We start from the raw sequence: 14,592 nt of genomic DNA, 5'->3' as shown, positions 1-14,592 counted from the left end.
GTCGGAGCAAAGTTGGAATCAATGGCAGTAGCTAAGGAAGTCGGAGACGTTCAACGACACTGCATCGTCGGCATCATCGGCTTCGTTTGGGTTGGATTTGATGAGAGCGGATTTGGCCCTCCAATGACATTGTGATACCTGCATGCCAACTAAGTGCATCCTCTCGATAGTTAGATGGCTCGAGCTCGCCTCAAGTAGTTCGCTACTAAGCAGTTCGTCAGCATGCAAATCGCCACAGGTAGCTCGCCACAAGCAGTTCGCCACTAGGCAGCTCGCCATCTTGTAGCTTGGCACCTCAGAACAATTAGGTGACACCTAGAACCATTTTGGCAAAAACTTGCCTTTGCTAAGTTGATGGTGTCCCACAGGCATGGCCTAGCACAAGCGCGACTTAATGGCTTAACCCTGGCACGACCTGGCCCTGGCACAAGCTAGCAACCTATCCCTGGCACGAGCTGGCAAGTTGGCCCTGGCACAAGCTAGCAACCTATCCCTGGCACGACCTGGCAAGTTGGCCCTGGCGCAACCTGGCCCTGGCACGACCTGACCCAACTTGCATCATTCTTCCTTTTTTTTTTGGTACAGTATTTAGTTACTTATTGACCAAGGAAATGATTAATGAACTCAATTAGGCTCAACCCGTGAAAAACCTAGGTGTAATTTGGTCGTAGATCCAAGTTGGACTGGGTGGTTTGTTTGAGTTCGTGTTTGATGTGACCATGGTCACAATGGTCACAGTGTGACCGGATGAGTTGGAGAATCATGCATGCACACACCAGGCTGGACTATCAATCACGAGTGAATATGCCAATATTCAGTGAACACTCAAGTGTTCCCTTGTGATAAGCAAAGTTCAAAATTTCGATATAAATAATGCAATATGCCCCATGTCAAGCATATTATATATATTATATATATTATATTGGGAGCTGTCTGAATCCCCAAATAACGGGTATTTCGGACTTTGACTATTTTCAAGGGGTAGACATGCTTAAAAACGACCGCCTGATGCAATTTTGAAAACAAAAAACTTAAAATAAAAGAGTTATAAAGTAGCAAATCACCTGATACACCTGTTCATTTGTATAAGGTGTATCAATACCTTAAACCATGATGATAAATAGCACAGCCTGACGTGCATGATTTTGTCTTCAGCCAATCCCGTAATAATACAACTCTCCCTCTCGGCCAGACTAGCATTTAATTTGCAATTAATCCAAATATCACGTCAACTGATTTTTCATTTCAAAGGCTGGTGTGTTGGTATATATTTCAATGAGTGTCGCATGTGACTACGGTCGCAGCAGATGTATGTGCTCACGCTAGTGCTAACCCAGTATTAATTGATTGGGACCAGATATAATAGGCACAAAAATACAAATTAATAACTTAAAAGAGCACTTGATAAATATTCTGATAATTATTAAAAGAGGTTTTTTATTTTTTTTTTTAAGGGTAGGGTGGGGGTATTTTAAGGACAGGTGTCAAAATTTTTTCCGTGTTGAGCGTGATTACTGCCTATCTGATCCAGACTGTGATTGTACCATATAAGAAATTTTCACATCGGAAGGATGCAAGAAGCATATCGATCCTTTATTCAAGCAGTAGTGAAGATAAAATCCCATCCACGTCCTAACTGAATCCATGCTGCATATGTTGTGTGCATGGGTTCAAATTAAAAGCTAGCCACCAAAGACTGAGATCGATGTCTATCTTTTAATTAATTTCAACCAAGTATATAGCTGGGATCATATATTTAATTTAGAGGTAGAGAGTTGATGAATTGAATGAAGCTAACACTTCTAAAGAAAATTTGATCAGAGCGCAGAAGGTGGGTTTTTCTCTGTTGAAAGACAACAAATTAGAAGTACTGCCTCCTTCTAACAACTAATTAATGGGTTCTTAAGCCATCCCATGTCTCCATTTTTCCCTTCTCACAACCCTCAAGCAAACCAGAGGAGGCAAGATAGACATAAACCGAGTTTCTGGGCAAAGAAACCAAGTATCAAAAGCAATCCAAATTGCCTTCTTTCTGTGCTCACAATATATATATATATATATATATATATATATATATATATATATATATATCCCTAAGGCTTCATTCAATAATCCCATTTAATTAGCATGGTTAATTTCTGTTATATCTTCTCTTCTAGCCTTTGTTTAATTATCAGCTGAGGCGAAAGAGACTGCAAACACCACAACTTCTGCTAGAGTGGAGATGGACTGCAATGAAGCGATTACAATTTTAATTAAGGCTCAGTTTGGAAGGAGTATAAATACAAATTTGTGTAGTGTAAAACCTTGTGTTTTGTATTATTTTGTATATATTTGTATGTATTGTACATATTTGTATTTATACTTTTTCCAAATGAAGCATATTGGTCATGAAGTGAAGAAAAATTCAACTACTTGGAATGCAAAAGCAAGGTTTTTTTCATGCTTCTTTTATCTCATGCTGCTTTCTATCTATATTTCTTTCTTTCTAGAGAAGAGCTTGTATGCTTTCAATTATGAGATCTTAAAACATTGGAGGAGGCGAGGAGCTATATATCCAAACCCCACCTTGTATTTCTTCTTCTTCAAAGTGAATCAGATGAAGGAAGTTCATAGTTTATTTGAAAAGGCTGGCTCATATATAGTATGATACATGCATTGGTTTTTATTTTCGTTTCATGGGGGATCATCATTTTAAGTATTAAAAATGTTGGGCAGACGAAGAACTAATTAATGGGATCAATGCATGAGAAAATGAAAGCTTTGCATATTCAATTTCTGATTCTAATTAACAAGGTAAATAATTACTTTTTTTTTTTAATTTGTAATGGCTAGTTTCATACTAGTAATCTTCAATCCATTTTGTTCATGAAATATAATATTCAATTTTGATCATTTTTAGTTTATTTTATTAATAATATATAATATTTTGATAATTCTTAGTTTAATTTATGTATACTATTCAATATCCAATTGTGATTTGAATCTGATATAAATATGATGGATAATATTCAATTCAAATTCAAACATAAATAAATTAAATTTGGATACCTATTTATATTTGATTCATATTCGATCTATTTGAAGCCCTAGATCCTATGAAGTGCTATTGTTATTTCAAAAGTCTTAAATAGGGGTGGCAAATGGGTGGATTGGGTTAGGATGGGTATAAGTTCATGATTATCCCATCCATTAACCACCTAGACAGCCACACGGCCCACACCCATTGATGATAATCCGTATTTCTAATATTTAGATGGGTTGCAACCGAACCCAATCCATTCGTCTTGATCCATTTAAATACTTAAAACTATGTAAACCCAACCCAATCCATTCGTCTTGATCCATTTAAATACTTAAAACTATGTAAACCCAACTCAATCCATTCATCTTCATCCATTTAAATACTTAAAACTATGTAAATCAGTCTATATTGAGGTGAAAAAAAATCTTTGGATTTTCTCTTATAGTGCCACATGTGCCTAGCTATTTGATTCGTTCAATCAAAAACCACAAAAATTGGAAGAGAGAGAGAGAGAGAGAGCAGGGACATATGAAATGGAAAGAGGGAGAGGAAAGAGAAATAATTAAGGCAATAGAGAAACAAATTAAGGAGGGAGGTGGGAGAGAGGAAAAAAGAAACATTGTAGATAGGGGAGGGATGATACATTGATACTTGAGAGAGTGGGAGAGAGAAAAAAGAGGGATAATAGGAAAGAGAGAGAATATGTAAGAAAGAGGGACAAAGAGCTATATCATGGTTTTGATTCAAATGAGTGCTGGTGGAGTTCTCTATCAAAAGAGTTATTTGTTAGATTGCTACATTAGTTATAGTTTTTTTTTTTTTTTTTTTTTTAGTTTATAGGTCGAGAGTTTTGTTCTTAATTAGGTGGCATGTTTGTGTTAGGACTTTCCTTTGAACGAATGGCTTTATCACAAAATAAATAATAATAATAATAATCTATATAAATATATTAAGTTGAAATGTGTACGTGTAAAAAGGTCTGAGGATGGGGGAAATGGAATATAACAATATTTTTTTCCTTTTTTTCATAGAAATTATAAGAATGACACTCTCTACCAACTCTCTATATTTTGCTTATTTTTCTTTCAAATTACAAGAATGTCACTCTCTCCTACCAATTCTTTCTCTCTCTCTCCTACCATCTCAGCTCGGCACCTTGTCAACTAAGGGAGACCTTAGCTCGACACTTTGCCTATTAGGAAAACCTCAGCTCGACACTTCAGTAGTTGAAGAAGACCTTGATTTGGCACCTCAACAATTGAGAGAGACCTTGGTTGCTTGAGAGACCTGCAATCAAAGATAGCCAAGTTTGAACTTCCGAGTTTTTGACTCAAGCCGAACTCGAACCAAATAGTTTATGAGCGAGCCCCTGCAACACAAAATCCCCTCCGCTAATAATAATAATGAATAAGTTCAAGAGAGAAAAATTAAAAAGGGTAAATTAAAGATTGCCACATTGTACTTAGAAAATTAGAATGTCAATTACAACAAAGACCCCCTGAACTTTTTGGTTTCAGCACTTTGCCCCCTACTCCATTAATAAGGTTAACGACGAAGGTAGAATTATAAAATTGCCCATTTGAGATTGGATGAGATGGGAGAAATTGGGCATGCTAAATCACAATGTTTCTTTTGGGTCGAGTTATGATGCTTCAAACCTTGACGATGGACTTGTTTCTTCTTCCATATAAGGGTTTGAAAGCGGAACAAGTCAACAACCCAATGTCCCAATCCAAGACCAAGAAAGATATTGTGCTTTAGCATGCCCATTTTGCCATTTAGATTGCCAAGACCAAGAAAGATATTGTGCTTTAGCATGCCCATTTTGCCATTTAGATTGCCATTTTTCAGTCCATAAAATCTCAAATAATGGGCAATTTAGTAATTTTATATTGACCAACAACCCAACCGCATTAATGGAATAGGAGCCTAAGTGTCACCACCTCCCAAATAGAAGGTGATAGTTTATATAATTTACCAAAATAAGCTAAAAGAAAAAAGGGGTTAATGGCATAAGTTGCCACACTTGGGATTATATATATGGAGCAAATGACATATGTGTTTAAATTGGAACGGAGTAAACTATGCCAAACACACATTGAATGAAGAAATATCTGCTATGTATGCTTGGTATAGCTTTGGGCTAAAGCCATGAATCATAAACCCTTGATGTATTGATGTGAATCCACCTTGAATTGGATAAAGTGATGTTAAGGTAAGTCTCAAAATATACATGTTTGGATTTTCCTATAAATAATATCATGCAAATATCGGAGATGTTCTCAACGTGTGACTGATAAACATGGTGGGTGTGGGCTGGATTCCCGTGTGAGTGGGAGATCCGGATTGTCAAAATACACACAAAGGCCGTGATTTTAGGTTTAGTCATAACCTCTGAAGAGTCTTTTATTCCTCCCCTTCACAATTTCACAGGCTAGAAATCATGGAATTTGATGCATTGTTATATATAGTTTTTTGAACCACTATTGACCCGGATGGTCAGACTATTTGGCACAGAAACTGTTCATGCAGTCGTTTTCGTTTTACTCCAAATTCGGTCATTGGTCAAAAATCGTTGAATCAATTAATGATTCATTAACCCATATGGTCGAACTGTCAACCCGTTCAACAGTTTTTTACCATTTTTTATTTTTAATTATTTTGATTTTTTTATCAAAATAAACTATTCATTTGAACCGTCGACCCAAAAACCGATGACCAATACGTTGAGGGCCAACAGCGTTTTTAGGTTGGACCGGACAAGTTGATCAATTCACGTTCATGTTTATGTTTATGGTTAAAAAGAGACAGATGCAATTACCATGGTAACGTGGCATTCACAAAAATGTTCTCAACATCAGAGGCTGTTTACTCCCAACAGCCAAAGTTTTTCCCCTGGGCCACGTCAATACATCAGTGATAAACGGTTCTAGCCATGTCCTGCTCCATGGCTAAGTTTTCTACCAGACAATGATCCTTGCCTTGTCCAAGAAAAGAGACATAACGTAAAACTCATCAATTCATGATCATACGTTATTCATTCCTCATCCAAACTATACTATTCTTCTGTTGGAACCAGTCAGACGTCTATGTATAGCAAAGCTCCGTTACGAACAGAGTTACTTGATTATCTCTCTTTCTCTCTCTCTCTCTCAATAACAATAACCAGCCTCAAAACAAAATAAAAACCATTCTCTATCTCCTTCTCGAATGGATCTTCAACCTGTTACATCCTTTTTCAAAAAGATTCAACTTCTCCCATTTCCCATCTTCAATAGACAACTTACTTACACCCTCTCCTTTCTTCTTCCTCTCCTCTCTCTCGCCTTACTCAGCCTTCTTGCAAGCTTTGTTCAGCCCCAGTTTCTTCTCAACATCAGCTTCTTTTCTCAAGTTCTACAAAACAAGCATGATTTGGCCTGTGACGATTCAAATGGCAGATGGCTCTGGGACGAGAATCATCCATATTACACTGAGGGTTGCCCGTTCCTTGATCCTGGCTTTCGCTGCCATCAAAACGGACGGACAGATGGAGATTATTACAAATGGCGATGGCAGCCCAATGGTTGCGATCTTCCAAGGTAGGGGGTTCTGCTTTTTTCTTCTTTGCTGGCTCCATGAGTTTCTTAAGTTGTGTGTTTAGTGTTTGTTTGATACCCTTGAATAATACGTAAACAAAGAGGTTCTTGACAAGGATTCATGATTTTAAAACTTGAACCCTGAGGCTGCCTTTGATATATGAGAAAATATGAAAACAACCAGAAGTTGAGGGAAAGCTCTTTTCTTTTATTTTCTGATGATGAAGAGCCAATTCAACGCATAGAGAAAATGATGAGAAAGGAAACAATTAATTGAGTCAATAATTACCTGAATTAACATTTACAAAACTAATATATATGTGTATATATAGTAAAATAATTAAACTAAAATATAGGAAGAAAGGAAAGGAATCTCTAAAAAGAAAAAAAAAAGGAAAATTATGCTGAACAATCCAAAGGATGGCCTTTTTTAGTTTTTAGGCTTGTTTTGGTAAAGAGAACACAAGGGTTGAATGGATTCGATTCCAATCAGTGTTGGATTGAATGGATTCGCAATTTATGATTCATGTGTTGGCTGTTAAATCCGCAACTAATTCCTGTCTTGTCTATGGTAGTTTAGGATGTTGACCGTCCATCTTCTGTTGAGGAGCTCTAGAACTTTGTTGAAAATAGTTTCTAGTCTCTAGTTGGGAAGGACATGCATAGTAGAAAGAGAATCAGTTTCCAAGATAGCTTGTGTAAACCAAATGTGCCCAAACAAGAATCAAAGAGTATAGATGCGTATCAAAGATAAATATTGGTTTCGCATCCATCGAAATTCCAAATAAGGGAATCGGGGGGTTCTTTATTAGGGGTGTTCATTTGTTCGATCGGTTTGGTTTGGTTCGGAAATAGAACCTAGCGAACATCTTGGATAGGCCATGTTTATAAATAAAACCAAATGGACTTTCAAAATCAAACCAAGCTGAACCAAATTCAAATTGGTTAATTTGGTTAATATTAATGTTTATAATTAAAATATAATTATATGCATTTGTTTTGGTTAATTCAGTTTTTGATTGTGGTTTGGTTGAAAATTTTCTCAAACAAAACAAATAATCGATATTTTTAAAATTATCAAACCACACCGAATTGGCTTATTTGATTTGATTTTTGGTTTAATAACTGAATTTGAACACCCTTATTTTTGGGGGGTTTTTATAATTCAGTCCATCCCTAGGTGGAGCTAGGATTTCCTAGGGGTGGACTGAATCCTGCCCGTGATTGATGTCAAATTCACAGACAGGAAGTGGTTTATAGGGGGGCTACTAATAGATTAGGAGGGGGCTACAAAAAAAATTTCTGAGGGGGATTGCAGTCCAAAAATCCCTATTTTTTTATGTTTATTGTGAAAACCTCTAGTTGGAAAAAGAAATTAAAGAAAAGGAGTTTTACTCGTCTTAACATGTCTATCACGAAAAACTCTGACTTAAAAAAATAAAAAATGAAGAGATTTGGCACCTTGAATGGCACAATATATGGTAATTGAATATCCCATGTCTTGATATTTTAAACCATGTGCACCATTGACTGTTTCTAAACGCCCACAGCTCGGCCATGGTATCCTATGAGGCCTTCAAACCATTGTTCCAAGCAAGGTTCAAAATATCGATACGCCGGTATGGGCATATCAATACAGTTTTTCAGGCCTTTTTTTTCCGCAACCAATTCAGGGGGGGGGGGGGTTTAGGTCTTCTCTACCCCTTGAACTGGTTAGACCTCCGATACACCCATTGTAGGGACATATCAGAGGGGTTCTGGAATGATACGTATCGGTTAGACCTCCGATATGGGCCAATACATATTCATATTTTGAACCTTGGTTCCAAATGGTTATAGATTTTGTGTTTTAATATATTTTAGGTTGTGATTCAGAAGCTACAACGGATGAGAACCCCCAGAAGCAGCTTAATCCAGTTGAACCTTAAATTGTTATTAACTTTGACTCAGTCCATAGGTGGAGCACGCCATCTGATGTCTTGCTAGAATATAAAGAAATCCTTACTTATTCCAACATTAGATCCAACACTTGTACAAGTACCAGTGAAGATTCTATGAGTAATTTTTCTAATCTAAATCAATGTTATTGTTGTTGTTCTTATTATTATTTCGGGCTTTCCAACAGTGCCTCAAAGAAAATTTCTTTTGATAATATAAATCGACTTAGCTACATTGATGGGGAGTTTGAATGCTTGAAATGCATGATCGAGGAAGGAGAGGTTGTTTATTGAGAATGATATTGGAGATGATGGGGAGGCAAGCAGAGATTCCAAGTATTGGGGGAAGAATTCCATTAACTCTCCTAGGAATGTTCTCGAGATAAATGAAGTGGAAGTTTTCAATATATCATTGACCGTATTGAAGTATCACTCCTTTTCAAATCTAGAATATTTGGTTTTTGGTTGATTTGAGGTGGAACCGTGGAAATGCTTTGTTTTTACTTGCATGCATTGGCATTTTGTGAATAGAACCGTGGACCTGGTGGCTCATACTCTTGCCACAAAGAACCCGAGTGTTAATACTCTCGGGATGAAATTGATTATTACTTTTTATGAGGCTGGTTGATTGGTTTTTTTTTTTGGAATTTTGTCTTTCTGGCATTCTGGTCAAACCCCTCTGCACTTGTTTTTTTGTGTAAATACAGACCAGTGTAAAAGCATATTTGTTGGCATTTGTTTTGAATGTAGTTTTACATAAAAAATCAATATAAACTCAATTTATGATCACGTTTTACATCAATAATTGAAATAAAAACAACACCGATAAAATATATAAATATATACATCGATAATCATGCCTTTTCACTTTACAACCGTTCACTCATTTAAATTGATCAGTATTGAACTCTATTGATGTATTACATTGATAAATATTTATACCAAAAACAAACTCAGCCAAAACAAACAAGCTTACCTGGTGGCAGTTCCCGCTCGCTAATTTTCTAGGCAACTTGAAACTATTGGTAGTCTGGCTACCAAGGAAAGAATCCTCAATTTCCGGAGTTATTAGGGTCCCATTAATCATCATATTGAATTATTTGTCTGGTTTTAATAATCTTGAGAAATCTCTAATTCTCTATATTCTTAAGTTTGTTTATTCCATTTGCAGATTTAATGCAAGCGAGCTTCTGGAAAGGAGCCGAAATGGGAGAATTGTATTTGCTGGTGATTCAATAGGACGGAACCAGTGGGAATCTCTGGTATGCATGCTTGCACAGGGAGTAGCAAACAAGTCTGCAATCTACGAACAAAATGGCAAACCCATCACAAAACACAAGGGCTACCTCTCAATCAGATTCCATGACTACAATCTCACGGTGGAGTACTACAGGGTTCCTTTCCTGGTGATCATTGATAGACCTCCACAGAATCATTCTGTCCAAATCAAGAGTGCCATTCGGGTCGACCAGTTACACTGGTACTCCAACAAGTGGGTTGGTGCAGATGTTCTAGTTTTCAATGCCGGCCATTGGTGGAACCAAGACAAAACTGTAAAGATGTGCGTTCAGAATTTCCTCCTTTGTTACTAGTCCACTCTTCCTCCTTAAAAGTATTCTGTTTGTTCTGGATATATGCATTAACTACTGCCATTTATATTTCATTTCTAGGGGTTGTTATTTCCAGGAAGGTAATACTTTGAATATGACGATGGATGTGATGGAAGCATTCCGAAGGTTTCTACAAACATGGAAATCATGGGCTATCCAGAATTTAGATCCTGAGAAGAGCTACATCTTCTTCCGGAGCTACTCTCCTGTGCATTACAGGCAAGTAAACTACAATAAATTAATCTCTACAGTATCATCAAAGTGTGTACTTTACATTCAAAGTAAACTACAATAAATTAACAAATAGTGTTATGATATTGAGATCACAAAATTGCAGGGATGGAACATGGAATGATGGGGGTCGATGCGATATTAATGTGGCACCAGAAACTAATTACACTATGCTGGAGCCTGAGCCATGGAATAACCGTTTTATTTCTGAAACAATTGAGAATATGAAAGATACAATGAGAGGTGTACAACTCTTAAATATTACATATCTTACAGAGTTCAGAAAAGATGGTCACCCTTCAATCCACCGAGAACCAGGCACTCCAGCTCCTTTCCCGCAAGACTGCAGCCACTGGTGCCTCCCTGGAGTGCCAGACACATGGAATGAAATTCTCTATAGTCATCTGTTGTCGAAGGGCTACAGAACAAAGAACAATCAACCCACAAATATGCCTTAATAAGGGAAGATAACTGTTAAACAAAATACCTGGATCTTATATTGAAAGAATTACCATCATTTCAAGAGCTATGGGTTTTCAGGACTTGTCCTACTCAGACTATTTCCCTCTGCAATCTCCTCAGGATTAATCTCATTGGTTTCCATCTCTTTTACTTTCTCCAGCTGCCTCAGGAGCTCTAACCTCTCAGGTCCATATGTTGAAGGAATCTATTAAAAAATCATAAAGTTGAAACCAAATATTTACAGGCCTGATGTTGCATGGAAGCAGTTCAAGTAATTATAAGAGAGAAGCCACATACCAGAGCTGGTACATATCTTTGAATAGCTGCTAGCATGGCAGCATGCCCAACAGCAGTAACCTGTAAATTATTTAGTTATGGTCTAAATATTAGGTCAAACGTGGATTAAAAGAAAAAATAGATTTACAGTTTTTCTGTTAATGAAAAGTACAGCTCGGAAAGCAACAGAAAAAAGAGGAGCATGCATTTTTGCATTGTGCCAAATTAACTGGAGATGGTAAAGAGGACAAGATGAGGTCAAGCATAAGATTCTACATTTCCAGCTAGAATGCAGTTGCAGATTCCAAATATCACTTACTCTGTTTCATCAACTATAACACTATGACAACATCAGGGAAAATGACTAGACAGTTGGATGGTGTAAGCGCCAACTTTCAGGCCACTTGGTGGGGTAGAATTAAGAAAGTGCCACCTATAAGGTGGATAAGTTCTAATTTTTGGCTCACTGAATGGTAGAGATTATTAACTGTATCACCTGTATGGTGGATAACCATTGTATGTGCATACATGCAGTTAGCAGAAAGCATGCAATTAGACTCTAAATGGCTATAGTAGTTACCAACATTAAAGAACAGGCATGTAAAGAATGTCTTAAATTGTTTACTCCAAGACCATCCTAGAATGATAATAATATTTTGGGAAATTGTCTAAAACTTCCCACTTTCTTAATAATGTCTAAAACTTTACCTCCAATGAACCCTGTCATGAGGTTTTATAAACCGTATACTTCACTTGTGTCACGTTTTCTCATGGTCTCATTGAAAATAATTTTAAAATGACAAAAAAAGACCCTAATCCACTTAATGCCATGTCATCTGTTTTTTAATGTGATGGAAATATCTCACATGCTAACCATCTCTCTCTCTCAACAGTACATTATGTGTGATGGGTATAGTAGTAATTTTTCTTCTTTTGCTTGCCATTTAATGGAATATCTGTCAGGGGGTTCCTTATCATTAAAGGGAGGGGAGGTTCTATATAATTTTCCTTAATTCTTATTTTTGGTCAAATTGAAGTTATCATAAACTAGTAAATAAATAATATGGGAAGCAAAAAACTAGAAAGGTACTTTAACAAATATACAGCACTAATTTTAATCACTATACAATAAATAATAGTCAAAACTGTTATTTTCATTATGTTATACCTTGGCCAATATAGTACTAGTACTAGATATACCATAACTAGCTTAATACCATAAAATTTTTGGGATACGGAAACATGAATACAGAAAATGTAAATGAATATATAATGTAATTACCACAAGAGATGAGTTATGAATACTCACAGGGAGAAGCATAAGAATGCCAATAGGAACTACTGATGCTAAGTCAGTCAGAGTTCTCCGCAGTGCACACTTTTCTTTTTCTGTTAGTTCATCTCCTGTAAGAGCTCTTTTCATCAATCCCATGGCAGCAGCTACATCAATGGCTAGTAGTTGAGTACCTTGCCAAACATTCTGCTTATTTAAAATGGTACTGTTAGTGACATGCTACATCTGGCAAAGGAATTTTGTTCATTCAACTCTGGCTAAAGAATAACATCCATTCAACTAAAATCAAAACCAAAGATCTATATATACTGACACACCAATTCATTAGATTTCCACTTCCCCCATGAGAACCACATTGCCCTCCTTAGGCCCTGCTCAACTGATTTCTATCCTTGCAAGACAACAAAATACACTATATTTTGAAACTACCATAGTTCATGCAAACTCATCATTATGGCTTCCTAACAAGTCCAACAAAACAGCTCCTTTAAAACAAAGGAAGCCACAATCCTATGAACATCACTTGATTGTACATTTTGTAGATTTTGAGACTACTATAAGGCTGCATTTGATAAGAGTGCAAATGCAAATATGTGTGGTTCATGAAAATGCACAGTTAGTTTGGTTTTGCATTGATAAATTTTGTATTCTTACCGAATGTATTTGGTTGTGATGGGTACAAATATGAATTCCAAGACTAGAATCTGCCTTTTTTTACATTGACCAACTTCGGGTACAAAGTTTGCACCCATTTTTTGGAAGCAAAATTTGCTCTTGTTTTGAATGCAAACATGTCAGCAAAACAAAATTGCTGTCATTTTCAGTAAAAATGTATTCCAACCCAAAGCCTGCAAAACTGAACCAGAGTACAAATTCTATTTGGTTCAATGTTTGCACTCTTACTAAATACAGCCTAATGAGAAAATAGATTCCTTCCTCTATCTTCCCTTCAAGAGTGAAGCAGCTTCCTGAGTCAAAAGCTAGAGACAAGAGAGAGAAGAGAGAAAAGGTAAGTTTCTTATTCATATCATTCTCAGAATACAAATTCCTCCTTTATACTTGTTTGTCTTGTTGTAACAGCCTTACAACATATTATCACAACTTGCCCCCAACCACTTGCCAAGTTGGCTACTTGATTAGTTACACTTAACTGATTCTTGGTTAGCTGTCCCTGGGGAGCTGACATGGATTCCTTCTTCTAGAATACACCTTTGACCTTCTGGTATGACCCTCTGGGTCCCTAACACCATGACACCTGATTTCCCAAGATCTCCTAATAATCATAATCTCTAATTGATACTTCCTTGTTCTGATCAGTAGGAATAGAGAAGGGAAGAGTTCACTGACGAGCTGAGTCCACAGCAATGGGACTTTCCAGAAAGCAAATTGTTCTCCATTTCCTGGATTGAACAAGATGTTGCTCCTGAAGGACTGATTGAGTTTACTTATGCCTTTCCAAATGTTAACCCCATAGGAAGCATGAACCTCACCTGTGGACCGGCTTTGATTTTCATCCCCATATTTTTAAAAATTACCTTCCTCGAGCTTCTTTTTCAGAGCCATATCTCCAAGGCTGCAGCCCCAGAAGAGCTCTGTTTACTGCTTCAGGGGATTTGATACCCATCCCTCCATGAGGCTGGCATACAAACCTGATTCCAGGCCACAAGATGAATGTGCTTGCTGCCACACATACCACAAAAAATCTCTACAGATTTTTTCTAGTGATTGCAACACTGAGGTATTGCTCAATGCTTCTGCAACAATTATAAATAAAAATGAGCATAAGGGATCTCTCTGCTGGATACCCTTTCCTCCTTGCAAAGTAGCCTTTGGGAACTCCCATTCACCATAATGGAAAACATAGCTGTTGAGAAAACAGGATTGAGTCCACCTCCTCCACTTGATTCCAAATCCCATCTGATGAAGCATGTAATCCACAAATTCCCATTGGACATGGTCATAGACTTTCTCCATATCTAATATGATCATTACACCTGGCTGCCCTGCCCTCAGTCTTGAGTCAATGCACTCATTCACTATCAAAGAACCATCCAATATTTGCTTGCCATCTACAAATGCCCCTTGAGATGGAGATACCATACTGCCAAGGACCTGCCTCAATCTGTTTGCAAGAACCTTACCTATGATTTTACAAATGCTACTGATTAAGCTGATGGAT

At 37.0% G+C, this 14,592-nt stretch overlaps 2 protein-coding genes across 7 annotated transcripts in view; one reads left to right on the top strand and one right to left on the bottom strand.

The window, feature by feature from the left end:
• Positions 1-6,180: 6,180 nt before the first annotated feature.
• TBL9 (TRICHOME BIREFRINGENCE-LIKE 9) lies at positions 6,181-11,831 on the top strand. The gene is made up of 4 exons (XM_088950022.1): positions 6,181-6,606; positions 9,712-10,101; positions 10,211-10,369; positions 10,488-11,831. The coding sequence occupies exons 1-4, from the start codon at positions 6,236-6,238 to the stop codon at positions 10,837-10,839; spliced, it is 1,272 nt and encodes a 423-aa protein (XP_088806148.1). The 5' UTR covers positions 6,181-6,235; the 3' UTR covers positions 10,840-11,831.
• LOC148847514 (uncharacterized) overlaps positions 10,364-14,592 on the bottom strand; it is a 113,847-nt gene continuing 109,618 nt past the window's right edge. For 2 of the 6 annotated variants that reach the window (XM_088950019.1, XM_088950021.1), the window contains 4 exons: positions 12,429-12,599; positions 11,141-11,200; positions 10,869-11,048; positions 10,364-10,744 (listed from right to left, as the gene is read on the bottom strand). In XM_088950019.1, the coding sequence (XP_088806145.1) occupies positions 10,908-11,048; positions 11,141-11,200; positions 12,429-12,599 (372 nt within the window). In that variant the 3' untranslated portion in view covers positions 10,364-10,744; positions 10,869-10,907. Of the gene's footprint in view, positions 10,800-10,868; positions 11,049-11,140; positions 11,201-12,428; positions 12,600-14,592 lie in introns of all 6 variants that reach the window. The other 4 variants (XM_088950018.1, XM_088950020.1, XR_016100812.1 and 1 more) reach the window with 3 other exon arrangements.

This window comes from Nelumbo lutea, chromosome 6 (assembly GCF_056320005.1).
Source record: "Nelumbo lutea isolate HS-2025 chromosome 6, American lotus-T2T, whole genome shotgun sequence".
Lineage (NCBI taxonomy): Eukaryota > Viridiplantae > Streptophyta > Magnoliopsida > Proteales > Nelumbonaceae > Nelumbo > Nelumbo lutea.
Note: the sequence above shows the minus strand (reverse complement) of the source record. Positions and strands in the feature narration are given on the sequence as shown.